Source organism: Lepus europaeus, chromosome 13, assembly GCF_033115175.1.
Source record: "Lepus europaeus isolate LE1 chromosome 13, mLepTim1.pri, whole genome shotgun sequence".
Lineage (NCBI taxonomy): Eukaryota > Metazoa > Chordata > Mammalia > Lagomorpha > Leporidae > Lepus > Lepus europaeus.
In genome coordinates this window covers 39,850,351-39,868,705 of record NC_084839.1, presented here as the reverse complement: position 1 = coordinate 39,868,705, position 18,355 = coordinate 39,850,351, and the positions used below count along the sequence as shown (strand labels likewise).

The window sequence follows — 18,355 nt, the reverse complement described above, 5'->3', positions numbered from 1 at the left end:
CAGTAGGAAGCAAGGGAGTCAGGAATATATGATCCAGTGACAAAATCCAAATTGGAAACCAGACAACTAAAGGGTTCTGCATTAATGCTGATTTGATCCTGGGGCATTCTAGAGCAGAACAAGGTTTAGACTGGATGGAAGGAGTTGGTGCTTTGAGCATTTCCCACAGCTCCTGAGCTTTCTGAATCCCTGGCCTTGGGCAGAGAGGGCTTTCTTGAGAGCCTTTTGCCAGACTTGGCCTTGTAGCACATTCTTCAGGCCTTTGTTTTCAAATTCCCAAAATTAACAAGGAGAATTTGGTCCTGAGTATGTAATACTCAAAGGAATAAATAGGCTTGCATAACTGTTTACAGTTAGAGTAGCCAAGAATCTAAATCAGGGAAGTGCCTCTGGGGCCTTGACTTAAGCTGTTCCCCAGTCAATTCATCTATTTTCTCAGCCCCACATAAATGGGCCTTCCACTATTCTACCTACACACATCCTTCAAAGTCTAGCTGAAATGATGTGATACTGTGTAGACCCCTGTTCACCTTATGCCTAGTAGTTGCCGCAAGTAAATTAGCAACTTAGAGAAAGGAAAGGTCCTTGTGAGGTGCAGTATTTGAAAGCAGCTTCAGCAGTTTGCATGAATAAGGATACATGTGGAGACATTCTTAGTTGGGAATATGGAGAGAGAGAGAGAGAGAGAGAGTGTGTGAGTGTGTGTGTGTTTTGTGTGTTAGTATGGGAACCAGCAAAGAGAACAGATTTCTATATAGTAATTTGGTTACATTTAAGTAGCGGGGTTGAGTCTAGGTCTTAGGTGAACTTTCAAGCTAAGAGAGTTTGATCGGGATGGAAGAGGAGTTAGATAGATCAAGATTTGGTTATTATTCAAGAGCTAGTTCTTGCATGGAAGGGTGATTCTTGGAGAGAGCAGCCCACTCTGTTCCCAGGCCTGCCTGCCTTCTCTGGTTGGCTGATTGGTTTTGCTAGAACCTCTTCTACATGGCCCCAGATCTGCCCCTGATGCTGACTTCCTGCTAATGCACACACTGGGAGGCAGCAGTGATTATTTAAATAGTTGAATCTCCCTGCCACCCACATGGGAGACCTAGATTGGGTTGCTGGCTCTTGGCTCTTGGCTTTGACCCAGTCGGCCCCAGGTTGTTGTGTGAGACGTGAGCCTGGAGATGGGAGCTCTCTCTGTGTTTCTCCCTGTCTAAATAAAATAAATATTTTTTCGAAGTATTTATTTGAGAGGCAAAGAGATAGAGACAAACAGAGGAATGGACTGAGAGAAGGAGTGCCTCCCATCTGCTGGTATATTCCCCAAATGTCTCCAGTGGCCAAGAAGCTACAATTGTGAGGTTGGAACTCAATTCAGGTCTGAGTGGCAGGAACCCAATTACCTGCACTATCACTGCTGCCTTCTAGGGTCTCTGTTAGCAGGAGGCTGGAGTCAGGAGCTGGGACTAGGTATAAACTCAGGCACTTTTATTTGGGACGTAGGGGTCTTAACCACTAGGCCAAATGCCTACTTCTGATTTCAGTTTTTGATCAGAATACCATGTGAGGATGATAGCAAACCAACAATATTAATAATAAAGAAATAACTCCAGGATGCTAGTGTTGTGGCACAGCAGGCACATCCCATATCCTGGCTACTCCACTTCCAATCCAACTCTGCTAATGTGCCTGGGAGGCAGCAGATGATGGGTCAAGTACTGAGTCCCTGTCACCCAGGTGGGAGACATGATAGAGTTTCTGGCTCCTGACTTCAGCTTAGCCCATCCCTGACTATTGGGGGCATTTGTAGAGTGATTCAATGCATAGAGGATCTCTTCCTTTCTCTCCTTCCCTGCTCTCCAACCCCTGTTTTTCAGTCTTTAAAAAGATAAAAAGAATTATTCCATGAAACACAGGACATTTATCTTGATTTTTTAAAGATATGAAATCCAGTGGTTGGGAAGCAATTTCAATTTTCAAAAATGTAAACGTGTGAGAAGGTCACGTCAGTTGTGGAATATTCAAACGTAAATGTGTGTGTGTATACGTACATATATATATATACACACAATATATATATATATACATAAATACACAATCATATTTAAAAGTAGAAAGACTAATATAATTAATTGATTCTCCCCATTACCCAGATTTTTTTTTTTTTTTAATTAGGCAGAGTTAGACAGTGAGAGAGAGAGAGAGAGAAACAGAGAGAAAGGTCTTCCTTCCATTGGTTTAACCCCCAAATGGCTGCTACGGCCAGCGCGCTGCACCGATCCCAAGCCAGGAGCCAGGTGCTTCTTCCTGGTCTCCCACGCCGGTGCAGGGGCCCAAGCACTTGGGCCATCCTCCACTGCCCTCCTGGGCCACAGCAGAGAGCTGAACTGGAAGAGAAGCAACTAGACTAGAACCCGGCACCCATATGGGATGCCAGCGCCACAGGCGGAGGATTAACCAAGTGAGCCACGGCGCCGGCCCCCCATTACCCAGATTTATAACAGTTTTTCCCCACTTACTTCAGTCTCTTTTTTTTCATTGTTGTTTGCTGAAAATTATGAAGGCCATCTCTGGTTTGTATCTTTTACTCCTATGTACTTCAGTATGTATCTCCAAAAATATGGATGTTTTCTTCCATGTCCACAATGCTACCGACACATCCTGTGAATAATTCCTTGTGGTCATATAGTACCTAGCACGTAACACATTTCCTCTGTTACTTCTTTTTGACATTTGGTTTATTCATATCCAAATATAAACAGGGTTCACACAATGCATTTGATTGTTAGGTTTTTGAATCTCTTTTGAGCTAGGGTTCATGTTTGTGATAGGTGGTTTTAGTGGCCAAGAGGGGTGAGTGGGAAGAAATAGATTGAGGTGATGTGCTTTAAACGATGCTGGAAGGAAGCTTAAAATCACAGCCAACCAAGACCAGGGAGATTTGATTGTAGCCTTTATGGCTGAAGTATTTGCTGAAATATTCTTAGCAAACTCTTAAAAATGCATCCTTTAAAGTAGTATTATGTATATGTGTTATTCTATATGGAACATACAGCTAAATTTGAGTTATTGTTGTTTTAGTCACAAACTGAAGTTGTTTATTTTACACTAAATGAGAATAATTGGGAAAAAATTCTAAATATGTGTGTGTATTTAAAGATTTATTTATTTTATTTGAAAGGCAGAGTTACAGAGAGCCAGAGAGAGAGAGAGAGAGAGAGAGAGAGAGAGAAAGGTCTTCATCTGCTGGTTCACTCCCCAAACGGCTGCAACAGCTGGAACTGGGTGGATCCAAAGCCAGGAGCCAGGAGCTTCCTCAGGGTCTCCCATTCGGGTGCAGGGGCCCAAGGACGTGGGCCATCCTCCACTGCTTTCCCAGGCCATAGCAGAGAGCTGGATTGGAAGTGGAGCAACTAGGACTTGAACCAGCGCCCATATGGGATATTGGCACTGCAGGCAGCAGATTTACCTACTCCTCCACAGGGCTGTCCCCCCCCAAATGTGTTTTTAGGACATCTAATTCTCAATATTTATTAGAAATCAGATATTTTTCTGGTATCTCTCAATTTAGAAAATATTATTTTTTCCTTTGGACTTTATTTTCATATATTAATTTCAATTAAATTCAGTTATCTTCCTATGATAATTTGTGTACTTATCACTAAATATGCTATTTCTTCCAATAATAGTATAGAGTCTGGTAGGACATAAGTGTAGATATTAGAAGAGGTAAATTGTGTGTTAAGCTCTATAATTACACTCAATGTGGTAGAGCAGAACCTTACAACGTTTACGCCTCTCTGCAGTACCTGGCTTTCTTGATTCTCTCTAGGGTCTGGTTCTCTCTAGGATTTATTTGTGGGAGGCCACATTGTGAGAGAGATGAAGTGGTTACTAAGGAATAGTTTAAAATGTTTTATTTCAGTGTAATTTCTGTAAGTATAGAACATAAGTCACAGTAAACAATAAAGTTCTGTTTTCTTTGTTGGAAATCTTGAGTCTTACCAGCATAAGACGTGTGAGGGCTTGACTAGCCTCTTCACAGCACTTGGAGCATGGTTGTGGACCTATGTGCTAAAGCTTCTTTAGCAGTCAGGCACATGCTCCACACACACAAGTTGTGGAATCTTCAATAACTGAACCCTAAGACCCATGATAAGGAGAGTAGATGGAAAATACAAGGGCGACTTTTTAGTTCAACACCTCCCACCCAGTGTAAGGGTGACTGTTTCCTAAAGCTGTTACTTATATCAGTAGCTTGTGCATTCACCTTTTGGTGCTCGATAATTGCTAACGTTTGTTTGTATATGCCCTTTAGGTGCCCTGATGTGAGTCTGCACAAGCTGCCGGAACAGTGGTTATGGAGTGTTCTGGAGGAAATTAAATGCAGTGATCCTTCCTCTAAACTCTGTGCCACAAGGCGCAGTGCTGGAATTCCTTTCTACATACAGGTACTTATCTACAGGACGGCAGTGGCTTGTTTGTCTTTTGATGGTGGTGTATTCTGATCCCCTTAACACATGAGTGCACATATTGCATGAGGGATATTTCTGTCTTTTCAGTTCTCTGAGACTTTGTTTTGCTGCATGGACAGTGTGTTCCTGTGGCATTTCTGTTCTTGGAACAAACCCTCTAAGAGGTCAATCTTGTAATGTAAACAGAATGTGGTATGATGAATAATTATATCGCTTATGTATTAAGTAGGGAGACATCACTGTGATACATTCATTGCTCCCTTCCAGGAAGTGCATATGTTACATTTTCTTAAAAAAAAAAGTCTTTAGGGCTGGCAGTTTGGCATAGCAGGTGGATCCATAGCCTGTGATGCTGGCATCACACATTGGGCGCCTGTTCAAATCCCTGCTGTTCTACTTCCATTCCAGCTCCCTGCTGATGCTCCTGGGAAAGCATTGGAAGATTGCTCAAGTATTTGGGCCCCTGCCACTCATGTGGGAGACCCAGATGGAGCTCTTGGCTTTGGCCTGGCCCAGCCCTGGCCATTGCAGCCATCTGGGGGAGTAAACCAGCAGATGGAAGATCTCTTTCGTTATCTCTCCCTCTCTCTTCATAACTCTGCCTTTCAAATAAATAAATACATCTTTAAAAATAAAGTCTTCATTTCAAGACCCTCAAAATTCTTCCTGTAGGCCACCAATGTTAACAGATTCATTTGACTCCATCCAGAAGATAATCATAATCTCAGTAATAGTTAACAGTTATTAGTGGTTATTTCACATATATTACTTTTTTCAATCCTTCCCTTAGCCCTGTGATATAGGTATTGTTAACATGCATATATCCTAGATGAAGGAGCTAGAGCTCAGAAAAGTTAAGTTACTTTCCAGAGGCCATGGGTATGGTCAAAGCCAGGCTAAGACATGGGTGTAGGCAATCTGACTCTTGAGCCCCTATTCCTATGAGAATATGTCTGAATTAGTGTGTTTTTCTTTGGGCCATAGAAAGAAGCACTGTGAGCCCTTGCTTTTTCTCATGGATCATTATACCTTAAAGACGGCTTCGTATTTGCACACTCAGATACTGCTATTGATTGGAAAATATTTATTTTCACAATGTAGAAATTAAGAAATTATCACCTTCCTGAACCCAAAGAATAAAAAGCAGTACCCTCACAATATTTAATCTGTCCTATCTCAAAAGGCCTTTGTTTAATACAGAGTAAAGTCTAGGAATGGTGAAGTATAATAAAAGTAACAAGAAGTGAAATTAAGGCTCTGTGTCTTTAGGGCTCCTATGTTGTTTCCTTCTTTCTCTTATTCCTCCCTCAAAATCCCAAGGTTCCTGCATGGTTATTTTGGTGACAGTGGGTGTGAATTGCAGAGGTTTTTGACAGAGATCGTTGGCTTAGTTTTTCTGGACAGATTTTAGTGACCTTCAGAAATCCCCTTCTCCCTCATCTGGCCCATACTGTATTGGTGTAGTTCTCTCTCCTGCTTGTAATTCATTCTGCCCTGGTGTGTTCACGCCTTCGTTGTCAATCTGGGGATGAGTGTAAAGGAAGGAGCAAGGTCTTGTCGCATGTTTGTGCTGTGTGCTCATTGTACTCTGGTGCTCAGCTAGTTCCAAGTATTGGTTTTAGGGACAGATGATCACAAGGTGTACTTTTCTCACCTCAGCCGTGGCACAACTTTGCCTACGTCTTTGGGGAAAAAACCCGATCTTCCCCAGAAGGCGCTTTAGTAATTGTTTGTAGCTTTCTTATTTAATTTGAATGAAGTCTAAAAGAAAATATGCTTAACTTTTGAGTTGACTATGTAGACAGATATAATTTTTTAAAATAGTCTTTCTGAGCATAAATGCACTGTGAGAAATCTCTTTTTTAAAGTTTAAATTACTTATTTGAAAGAATAACAGAAAGAGTGAGAGAGAGAAAGGGAGAGGGAGAGATCTTCCATTGCTGGCACTTTCCCCACATGCCTGCAACAGCCAGGTCTGGGCCAGACCAAAGCCAGATGCTAGGAACTGCATCTGGGTCTCCCGTGTGCATAGCAGGGACCCAAGTACTTGGGCCATCATCTGCTGCCTCCCAGGGTGCGCATTATCAGGAAGCTGGATGGGAAGTGGAGGTGGGACTCCTCCAGGCATTCCTAGATGGGATGCGGGCCTGTGGCGACTTGTCCTACAGCACCATAACACCAACCCCAGGACATTTCTTTTAAACTTCACTATTTTGTGTGTGTATCTTAATATTCCTCTTTTATGGATTATAAATGCTTCAGAAGAAGCTGAATAAGTTAAAACTGTCACACTTGGGAACCAGTAACTACATACTTATGAAGAGTAGGTATAGAGGGAGTCTGAAAGTATGGCTAACCTGACTTTTAACAGTTTTTTTGAGATATAACTCACTGAGCAATTTGTGCTTTTAACATGCACAGGTCAGTGATTTTTAGTATATTCGCAGAGCTGCACAACCATCACCACAGTCTGATTTTAGAGCATCATCCCCCAAATCCACTATCCCCATTAGCTATGCCCCCTTTCTACTCCCAGCCCAAGACAACCACTGTTCTAGCTTCTCTCTTATAGATTTGTCTATTCTGGGTATTTCATACAAATGGAATCATACAGTATGTGGTCTTTGCATCTGGCTTCTTTTACTTCACATAATGTTTTCAAGGTCCATTCTGTAGCACGTGTCAGTATTTCACTACTTTTTGTTGCCTCAAGTGGTTGATTTCTTATTTTTGTTTACTGGCTGTTGGCAAAGTGTTAGAAACAAGGCAAATAAGCAGCTGCTTGAAAATTCAAATGTAGGAGCCCTGTAGAGCTTGTAGTATTTTCGTCTCCTGGAGTTTCCAGTGCTGTGATTGTGAGTTGATTAGTCCTCCAGGTATACTCTTCTGGAAAGAAGTAAAGAACTGATCAATCTCTAGGGAGCCTCAAAATTATTAGAGGAAATTTAATCCAGTTTTTTTTTTTTTTTTTTAAAGAAGAGAAATTTAGAGTGGAATAAATGTGTTACCAAACTGAGTTGCATATTGTGGTTGAGCCCTCCACCTAATTGAAGTCTTTAAGGAACTGTCAAGAAGAGTCATTTCTCAGACTCTTAGAATTATGTAATTAGCAAGCAAACTGGAAGTGATCTCAGGAATGGTGGGATTTTGCCTTAATCTCATTTTACAGTGGTGGGCATTTGGTGCAACAATTAAGATGCTGGATTTTCTTTCTCTTCTCTCTCTCTCTCTCTTTTTCATTCTCTTCTCTCTCTCTTTCCTTTTTTATTTGAAAGGCAGAGATACAGAGAGAAAAGGAGAGAGAAAGAGAGAAATCTTCCATCTGCTGGTTCAGGCCCCAAGTGACTGCAATGGCTGGGGCTGGGCCAGGTCAAAGCCAGGAGCCAGGAGCTTCCTCTGGGTCTCTCACAGGAGTGCAGGGGACAAAGCACTTAAGCTATCCTCTGCTGCTTTCCTGGGTACACTAGCAGGGAGCTGGATTGGAAGTGGAGCAGCTGAGACTGGAGCCAGTGCTCTAGTGGGATGCTGACACTGTAGGCAGAGGCTTAATCTTCTGGTGCCTCGGAGTCGCCCGTAAGGTGCTGTTTTGTGTGCCCACGTCCAGAATTGGAGTGCCTGAGTTTGAGTCCCAGCTCTGCTTCTGATTCCAGCTTCCTACTCATGTGCATTCTGGTAGGCAGCAGGTGATGGCTCAAGAATTTGGGTCCCTGCCACCCACCCATGAGACCCAGATTGGGTCCTGGGCTCCTGAGTTTAGCATGGCCCAGCTCTAGTTGTTGTCAGCATTTGGGGAGTAAACCAGTGGATGAGAGATTTGTATCTCTTTTCTGTCTCTCTGCCTTTCAAATTAAATAAATAAATAAATAAATAAATAAATAAGTAATTTTACAGGTAAAGAATCTGAGTGTTGAAGAAGTTAAGCCACTTTCCCAAGGCCACATGGCTCAACTTGCTTGTCTAGATAACCATTTTTATAAAGGGGATTTTGCATTTGGGGATTGATTCAGGAGCATGGCAAATAGGTATATGTAAAATAAGAGTCCTGTTAATTTTTGCCTTGTTTTTCCGTAGGCATTGTTGGCATCAGAACCAAAGAAAGGCAAAATGGATTTGTTGAAAATAACAATGAAGGAGTTGATCTCTTTGGCTGGGCCTACAGATGACTCACAGAGCACAATCCCCCAGGTAATAATGGAAATATACAAACCCTGCTAGAAAGACAGTGTTTTTAAATCTTCACTGTATTTTTTAAAAATAATCTGCTAAACATACAGAATTCTTGAAGATGGGCAGCTATTTGAAGTATATATAGATACTTTTTTGGGTTCTTCATCTTTCCTGTTCACAAAAGAAACCATTTCTTTAGTTGATATATTTTGATCTAATGCACTATTTTTAACTTAGGATCAAAGCAGTCAACTTACCTAAAATATTTTATAATATTGCTACATCTAAAAGTTAGAAAATGAATATGCTATCACTTGCTTTTTTTGAGTTGATGTACATTTTTAACTTTTGCTTTATTCATGTTTTAATTTTAGCTAGCCTTTCCCTTTTAGTCACTACTTGTATGTGCAAAGTTGAATTAAACACTTCTTACATCTGCACTCCATTGCTAGGTAGTAAATACCTATCAATTTCTTGTGCTTTGTAGTCTAGGTTTACTCAGGAAATTCTTCACAGTAGGACCTTCCTATGCAACTGGGGGAGGCCATGTTCAGTCATAGAACTGACTGAAAACTGACGTACAAGCAGTTTTATTTCAGCGCTTTTGGGCGGTGTTGAAGGGTTGCCCAAGGGCCAGATTGGAGGCTATTGGCAAAGGAAGGGGTTCACAAACATATGGCACATAGTGGCCAATGACTGTAAGATACAGAATTTCTTGATTTCTTTAAGAAATTTAACTAGGCCGGCACCGTGGCTCACTAGGCTAATCCTCCGCCTTGCGGTGCCGGCACACCGGGTTCTAGTCCCGGTCGGGGTGCCGGATTCTATCCCGGTTGCCCCTCTTCCAGGCCAGCTCTCTGCTGTGGCCCGGGAAGGCAGTGGAGAATGGCCTAAGTACTTGGGCCCTGCACCCCATGGGAGACCAGGAGAAGCACCTGGGTCCTGGCTTCGGATCAGCACGGTGCACCAGCCGCAACGTGCAGCTGTGGCGGCCATTGGAGGGTGAACCAACGGCAAAGGAAGACCTTTCTCTCTGTCTCTCTCTCTCACTGTCCACTCTGCCTGTCCCCCCCCCCCAAAAAAAATAATTAATTAATAAAAAAAAAGAAATTTAACTAAACTGTTATCAGTCATCTTTCATAAATGATCATTTCAAAACATTTTCCGATGAAGTATGAAAAATATAATTGAATCCATTTTCTTTAACTGTCACTTTAAAAATGTACTGTTTTTATAAGACCATTTTAAAAAATGAAATTTGGCTTTAAGAAATTCTGAATAATTATTGCTGTACTCTGCCTCAAAGCAATTAATGGCATTCTGGTGATCATTTTTTATGAAACAGTGAAATTTAAAAATTTTGTCTCTTGACTACTCTTTTAGGCTTTAGTTGTTAATTTACTTTTCTCCCCTCAACTCCCTTGTTTATTTTTTATTATTTTTATTGTGTTTCTTTGAAACATTTCAGCATACAAAAGTGTATAGTATCTAACAAATATCCTTGAAACCAATCCCAGTTTAAGAAATTAAACATTATAGGTAGAATTGCACATACCCTGTGGATTTCTGCCAGTCTCATTCCTCTCCCCCTGAGCTATAGCCACTACTGGAGTTAGTGTTGTCATTCCTATGTATTTTTTTTTTAATGATTTATTTATTTATTTGAAAGGCAGAGTTACAGAGTAAGAGAAGGAGAGACAGAGAGAGAGATTGTCTATCTACTGGTTCACTCCTCAAATGGCTGCAGTTTGGGACAGGTGGAAGCCAGGAGCCAGGAATTTCTTCCTGGTCTCCTACATGGGTGCAGGGGTCATGGGACTTGGGCCGTCCTCTGATGCTTTCCTAGATGCACTAGCAGGGAACTGGATCAGGACTAGAGCAGCCAAAACTCGAATGGGATGCCAGTGCTGCTGGCCATGTCGTAACCCGCTGCACCACAGCACTGGCCCCTCCCATGTATTTCTGTCATACTTTTATGTTCGCCTTTTACATCTGTAGTATCAAGTACTTATCTTTTTATAGTTTTAGATTTTTCAATCAACATTATTTCTTAAGATTAGAAACTCTAGTTCAGTTTGATTTCTTTACAAAATTGTTTCTTTGAGAGGCACACACAGAGAGTGAAGGAAAGAGGGCTGCCGTTTGCTGGTTCATTCCTCAGATGCACGTGATGGCCCTGGCCGAGCTGCATTTGAAGCTGGGAACCAGAAACCCAATTACTTGAGATATTGCTGTGGCCTCCCAGGCTGTGCATTACCAGGAAGCTAGAGACGGAAGGCCTATGTGTGTTACCCGTCAAACCCAAGGACTCTAGCCTGGAATGTGAGCATCTCAGCTGCTAGGCCAAATGTCTGCCCTTCATTTTTTGTTCCTTTTCTGAACAGTGTTTCTTTGAGGGAGTGAACCAGTGGATAGGAGAAAGCGCTCTCTACATTTCTCGGACTCTATCTGCTTTTAAATATTTTGTTTGAAAGTAAATAAATGAAAATTTTAAAAAGAATAGTATTTTTAAGAACATTCTTATAAATGGTGAGCATGTGTGTTTATTCTCTTGAATACACATGTAAGAGTGGCTATTGGCTGTTTTGATAGCCAAGTTACACTAGACTCAATAGAATAAGTTTGGTAGTTTTCCTTCTCTGAACATCTTATATAAGATTGTTCTTTCACGGGGCAGGTGCTGTGGCTCACTTGGTTAATCCTCCGCCTGTGGTGCCGGCATCCCATATGGGTGCCGGGTTCTAGTCCTGGTTGCTCCTCTTCCAGTCCAGCTCCCTGCTGTGGCCCGGGAAGGCAGTGGAGGATGGCCCAAGTGCTTGGGCGCCTGCACCCGCATGGGAAAACCAGGAATAGGCTCCTGGCTTCGAATAGGCGCAGCACCAGCAGTAGCGACCATTTGGGGAGTGAACCAACAGAAGGAAGACCTTTCTCTCTGTCTCTCTCTCTCACTGTCTAACTCTACCTGTCCAAAAAAAAAATTTTTTTTTAAAAAGATTGTTCTTTCAATGTTTGGAATTCATTGGTAAAATCATATGGATATATTTATTATTTTTATGGTTAATTTGTTGGATTTCTTTTTTTTTTTTTAGTGTCTAGGAGAATTAAAGATTTTTTTTTTTTTATTTGAGAGACAGGGAGATGAGAGAGAATTCTCATCTGCTGGTTCACTCCCCAAATGCCTGAAATGGCTGGGGCTGGGCTATGAGTGGAGCCAGGAGCCAGGAACACGATTCAGGTCTTCCACATGGGTGACAGGTGTCTCAGTACTTGAGCCGTCACTGCTGCCTCCCAGTGTCTATGTTGGTGGAAAGTTAGAGTCAGGAGCCAGAGCTGGACTCAAACCTAGCTACTCTGTCCTAGGACTTGGGCGTCCCAGCTGGTAGCGTAACCACTGGACCAAGCACTTGCCCCTCTTGTCTTATTTAATTTTCTTTCTCTCAAATATTCTATCATCTTCATTGGACACTTAGCACATTCATTTTCAGTGATTTTTTAAAAATTTATTTGATAGGTAGAGTTATAGACAGTGAGAGAGAGAGACAGAGAGAAAGGTCTTCCTTCCGTTGGTTCACTCTCCAAATGGCCGCTACTGCTGGCGCTGCGCCTATCCGAAGCCAGGAGCCAGGTGCTTCCTCCTGGTCTCCCATGCGGGTGCAGGCACCCAAGCACTTGGGCCATCCTCCACTGCCTTCCCGGGCCACAGCAGAGAGCTAGACCGGAAGAGGAGCAACCAGGATAAGAACCCAGCACCCGTATGGGATGCCGTCACTGCAGGTGGAGGATTAACCAAGTGAGCCACGCCGCCGGCCCATTTTCAGTGATTTTTAGAAGTATCAGCATATAAGATCCTATAAATGTTAATGTGTACCAACTTCATTATTCAGCTCTAAGTTTTTTTTTTTTTTTTAATTTTCTTTGGCTGTTATTTTAAAATGTGTCAATTTTTAAAGCATTTAAAGCAATATTTATAACTTAATTCCATTGTGATCAGCACATAATATATTATCACTATTGTTGAAACTTTGTGGCTATATCAATAAAAATACATATTTCATGTGTGTTTGAAAAGAATGTGTTATTATTTGTTAGGTGCAGGATTCTACATATCTTCATTGTGTCAGGCTTTTTTATTGCATTGTTAGAGTCTAATTTTTTTTTTTTTAAGATTTTATTTATTTATTTGCAAGGCAGAGCTACAGAGAGAGGGATAGACAAAGAGAAAGGTCCTCCATCTGCTGGTTCACTCCCCAAATGGCCACAATGGCCAGAGCTGGGCTGATCCAAATGCAGGTGCAAGGGACAAAGCACCTGGGCCATGCTGCACTGCTTTCCCAGGCCATAAGAAGAGAACCAGATCAGAAGAGGAGCAGCTGGGACACAAACCAGCGTCCATATAGGATACCAATGCTGTAGGCAGAGGCTCAGCCTACTATGCCACAACCTTGGCCCCCGAAGTCCAATTTTTTAAAAATGAATCTGTCAGTTACTGGGTGTTTTAAAAATTAAATCTGCTATTCCTTTTTTTTGTGTTGTCTCTTCTTGCCATTCAGTACTTTTTTTGTTTTCGGACTGTGCTGTTGGGTATGTACAGATTTAGAATTCTCATAATTTTCAACCTACAACTAATTTTCAGCTCTTTGTTCTAGGTTCATGCTTTAAATATCCTTAGAGCTTTGTTCAGAGATACACGTCTGGGAGAAAATATTATTCCTTATGTTGCCGATGGAGCTAAAGCTGCAATTCTGGGCTTTACATCACCCGTCTGGGCAGTAAGTGCTTTTGTCATTTATTTTCATTGACTTAATTAAGCTTGTTGGTAGATTTTAGTAAACTATCCTTTCACTAGATGATAAAATATGTATATATACGCACTGTGTATTATCAAGGAGGGTTTTTAAAAGATAAACCTTGGTATTGTGCTACTTTTTGATTCTTGATATTTTTATGGTTTCATTTATGTTGTTTGTTGGCTTATTAGCCATTACTCTTGGTTTTCTTATTTTAGTGGTTGCTTTAGGGTTTATGGTAGATATTTTTAACTTATTTCAGTCTATTCTCATATGATATTTCACCATGTCATTTAAAGTGTAAGAACTTAATAATAGTGTACTTCTGTTTCTCTTCTCCCTTTATATTGTTATTGTTCTACATTTTACTTTTATGTAAAATGTATGTATTTTTATGTAAAATGTATGTTGAAAACCCATACTACATTGTTATTTTTGCTTAAACAGTTACCTTTCTTTTCAGTTTACCATTTAAACCATTTGCAAGTATACCCAGTTCGTGTACAATATTTCATCCACACTGGTTCATTTTCAGAACTTTTTCATATCCTCAACAGGGCATTAACTCTCCATCTCCCACCCCCTCAACCCCTGGCAACCTCTGTTCTACTTTCTGTCTCTGAATTTGCCCGGTCTAATACCTCCTATAAGTGGTCATACAATATTTGTGCTTTTATTGGGTTATTTCACTTAGTATAATGTTTTTAAGGTTTATCCACATTGTAGCAAGTATCAGAATTTTTTTTCTTTTTAAGGCTGAATAATATTCTTTGTATATTTACTACATTTTTGTTTATCCTCTCATTTATTGATGGGTGTTAAAGTTGTTTTCACACTTTGTTGCAAATAGTACTATAGTAAATATTGATGTACACATGTATGAGTTTCTGCTTTCAGTTTTTGTGGGTCTATCATAAGATAATTCTATGTTTAGCTTTTTGAGGAACTGCCAAACTGTTTTCCACAGCAGCATTATATATGCTATCAGCAATGCACAGAAATGCGTTTCTAGACATTGTCACCAACACTTGTTGTTTTCCACTTTATTATAGTAGCCATTAAATTTAAAAATTTTAACTGACACATAACAGTTGTATATAATTATGGGGTGCCATGCAATGCATGTATATAATGTATGGTAACAGCTATTTTAATGGGTACAAAGTGGTATCTCATTCTGGTTTTCATTTGCATTTCCCCACTGATGAGTGATGTTGATCTGGAAGCAGACAATTTCTTAGTTTCTCAGTGTGTTTTTTCTTTTGGATGCGATGGCTTCTGGGTATCAATGTGCTGAGTAAACACTATAAATATATTCTATCAGATGTTGAGAAAACAATACATACACTTAAAAGGGAGAAATGAAACACTGATCACATTTTCTTTTGCAATATGATCACTGTCCAAAAGCCTTTTGATTCAAAACTCTAAAGATAGTGAATGTTACCCAGTACAGTTGTTGAGTTTCAATAAGTAAACTTTTGTTTGTTTTTATCATGATTCCTAGGAGAAATACCATGGTTCTTCAATTTTCTTCTTGTGTCTTCTAGAATATAGGAGAACACATGTGGTTTGTAGATACTTGAAATTTGGCTTTTAAAAAGAAGCATGAAAGAGGAGAAGAGAAGCTAGGACCTAATACATTACCTGCAGAATGGAGTATTTACTAGAAAGGCAGTCTTTCCAAGTAGTGAGCTGCACAAACTGATACCTGCATGATAAGCCTCTAATTGAGTCAGTGTGTTGCAGCGGTTGCCAAAGGGCTGCAGTCTCCCAGTGCCAGGAGGGATCCTCAAGGTTGCCAACTCTTGCCTGGAAAATGGTGCATCTTCCTGTAAGACATACAGACTTCTGGAATTCTGTCTAGGAGTGTTGCATAAGTGCTCTTGAGGACACTATTTACCTTTTGCATTACAGGAAGCAGAGAATACAGAAAGCAGAGAGGTAGGAATGTGTCTTGACCATCAGGACAGCTAGAGATCATAAAACTGATCACCAGAAATAGCACTGTTTTCTTCATACCATTAATTCCAGATGACCCAGGAAGTAATTTCTGTGAATGGGCTTTCAGAGAGTGAAACCTGGTGATTTTGTCAATGTCTTAGCAAAAACGAATATCAGAAATGAGTGATTCATTTTTTTGAGACTATGGAGATTGCTCAATCTTTGCCACCTAATAGGTATTTTTAAAACAGAGGGAAAATGGAAAGTTGTATTGTTGTAAACATATTAGGCATTAGGGACATCTACTATGTTGCAGATGATCTATTAAGCCCTGGAAATATAAGAATAAATAAGACATTGTATTTTTCATGTACCCGATATTGTTTACGTTTGTTTTCTTAGTTCTGTTATCATTATATCTACCATTTAAAAAAATTTATTTATTTCTCTGAAAGAGTTATAGAGAGAGAGGGTGAGAGGGTGAGGGAGAGGGAGAGGAGAGAGAAAGGAAGAGAGAGAGAGAGAGAGAGAGAGAGAGAGAGAGAATATCTTCCATCTGCTGGTTTACTACCCAAATAGCCTCAATGGCCAGAGCTGGGCTAGGCTGAAGCCAGAAGCCAGGGGCTTCTTCTTGGTCTCCCACATAGGTGCAGGGGCCCAAGCTCTTGAGCAATCTTCTGCTGCTTTCTCAGGCCTTCAGCAGGGAGCTGGATTGGAAGTGGAACAGCCGGGATACAAAGTGATGCCAATATGGGATGCTGGCAGTTGCAAGTGGTGGCTTAACCCACTGCAGCACAGCACTGGCCCCTATAATCCTCATTTTATAGATAAGGAAAACAAAGCTCAGAGAGCTGAAATAACTTTAAGGACACACAGCTATTATCTGTCAAATTCTAGAATATGTGCAATTGTAGAGGAAGGTTTTGCTATTACAAGAATATAGAGAATGTCCACTTCATTTACCTTGTAGGGTTCTTTCCCTGTTTCCTTAGAAGACAAATGGAACTAGAACCTAGACCCTATGGTTTTATTGAGTGATACCAACCCAGAGAAGCCAGAATGAAAGAAAACAAAAAAGAAATAAGGCAAGGAAAGAAGGAAGACATTACCAAGTGGGCCTTAGCCTTGCAGGAAGACTGAACTGATATCATGTCACATGGTACATCTTCCACCCAGACCATGTGAAGCTACCACCTCTTGGAACAACAGTCCTCTCTCCCATCTCTCTCTCTCTCTTTTGTTAATGTTCACCCCTTGGGGCATTAACATAATCCGAACAGGAATTGGCACTACTACTGGGGAGCTACTAAGGAAGCTAAACACCATGTCCTGTGATGTGATATCTCGTCTGAATCTAGAGATTGCTGGATGAGTCAGAACCTCCATGGGTGTGGTTGGGACAGACATGGGGTTTGAAGCCCTGACTCCCACTGTTGCTGCAAAGCCCTGCATGAGAGAGTTTCCCAGCAGCGGAATGATGAGCTCTGACTGATGTGGTTAAAAGTGGAGACTAGATTATAAGGTGGTAAGAAGGAAGAAGGAAGACCAGTCAGGAAGCTGTTGTACTAGTTCTGCCAAAATACCATGGTGGCCCACAATAGAGAAGTGATTAGTAGAGAGTGAGAGGTGATCATTTTGACATATATTTTGGAAACTAGTTAAAAACATAAGTGTCAAAGAAATTTATTGTGTGTGTGTGTGTGTGTGTGAGTAAATTGCTCAGAAAATTCTCAGATTATATATATATTTTCTGAGCAGATTTTTACTTACAAATATGATTCATTTCTCTTTCTGTTCAGTGATTTTGAGACACCTGATCTTTCCCTGCAGCCTCACTGCAGCACTCAGAAGCTCCAGTGGATGTGCCAGGGCCCCCGCTAGTCCCATGCTGGGTTTATATTGTCACCTGGCATATGTTCAGCTTGCTTCCTGCAGGCCAGTTCATGAACAGCCTGCCGTGGGTTGCAGAGGAGGATAAGGAAAAGGCCCTTTTACATCTTCCTGGTAGTGCTGCCGCATGTCCCCTCTGCCTCTCTGGCTATCAGCAAGCTCTCTGGTAGTTGAGAGGCTATCTCAAGAGTACCTGTCCAAGGGAAGAGGGAGGAGGAGAGGTGGGAGTCTGGGTGGGAGCTGGGTATGGTGGGAAGAATAACTATATTCCTGAGGTTGTACTTATGAAATTTATATTCCTTAAAAACATAAATTAAAAAGAAAAAAAAAGATTACCAGTCAAGGGCTATGTAGTGCTGAAACCTAGCTGTGCTCTGCTCGTTATGCTAAATGCCCAAGCGCCCAGAGGAAAGTGTCCTTTTCTGCTAATCTCCTTGTAGGTGCTCTGTTGACCAGTAGAAGCCCTGTTCCTTCTTCTGTCTTCTGGTGAGGACATGTCTCGGAGCAGGTCACCATGAACTCCAGAATGTCGCTAGCCCTCTCCTCAGGCATAGGCTCAGAAATCCCAGCACAGTTTTCTTGGCTTAATGGACGCAGCCCTTAGATCCTTGTTGTAGTGTCTTTTTCAAGGTCCCATGTTAAGAAGTAATAGAAGGCAAATTAGAATCCAAATCTCATTTTTTTTCCAGAATATATTTGTTATTAACTTGCTTCATATACATTAGGCAAAATATTTTAAATGTCATATATGGATCCTGTCCTAAAGGACTTCACTGTGTATTGAGGGTAAAGATTGAAGGTGTGTAAATGACCACACTAAATACTGACAGCGTATGAGGGGCTCTCCATTCATACTTTTTAGATATTTGTGAAGGAAGTATTTAGGTTATTTAAGAAAAAAATGTAGCTGGCACCTCAGTTCACTAGGCTAATCCTCCGCCTGTGGCACCAGCACCCCGGGATCTAGTCCCGGTCGGGGCACTGGATTCTGTCCCGGTTGCTCCTCTTCCTGTCCAGCTCTCTGCTGTTGCCCAGGAGGGCAGTGGAGGATGGCTCAAGTCCTTGGGCCCTGCACCTGCATGGGAGACCAGGAGGAAGCACCTG

General features: G+C 41.2%; 1 protein-coding gene across 1 annotated transcript in view; it reads left to right on the top strand.

Annotated features, from left to right (window-relative positions):
• Window positions 1–18,355, top strand: part of THADA (THADA armadillo repeat containing) — a 375,245-nt gene that overhangs the window by 86,979 nt on the left and 269,911 nt on the right. The window contains exons 23-25 of the mRNA XM_062209349.1: window positions 4,307–4,439; window positions 8,535–8,648; window positions 13,277–13,399. Coding sequence (XP_062065333.1) covers window positions 4,307–4,439; window positions 8,535–8,648; window positions 13,277–13,399 — 370 coding nt within the window. The remainder of the gene's footprint in view (window positions 1–4,306; window positions 4,440–8,534; window positions 8,649–13,276; window positions 13,400–18,355) is intronic.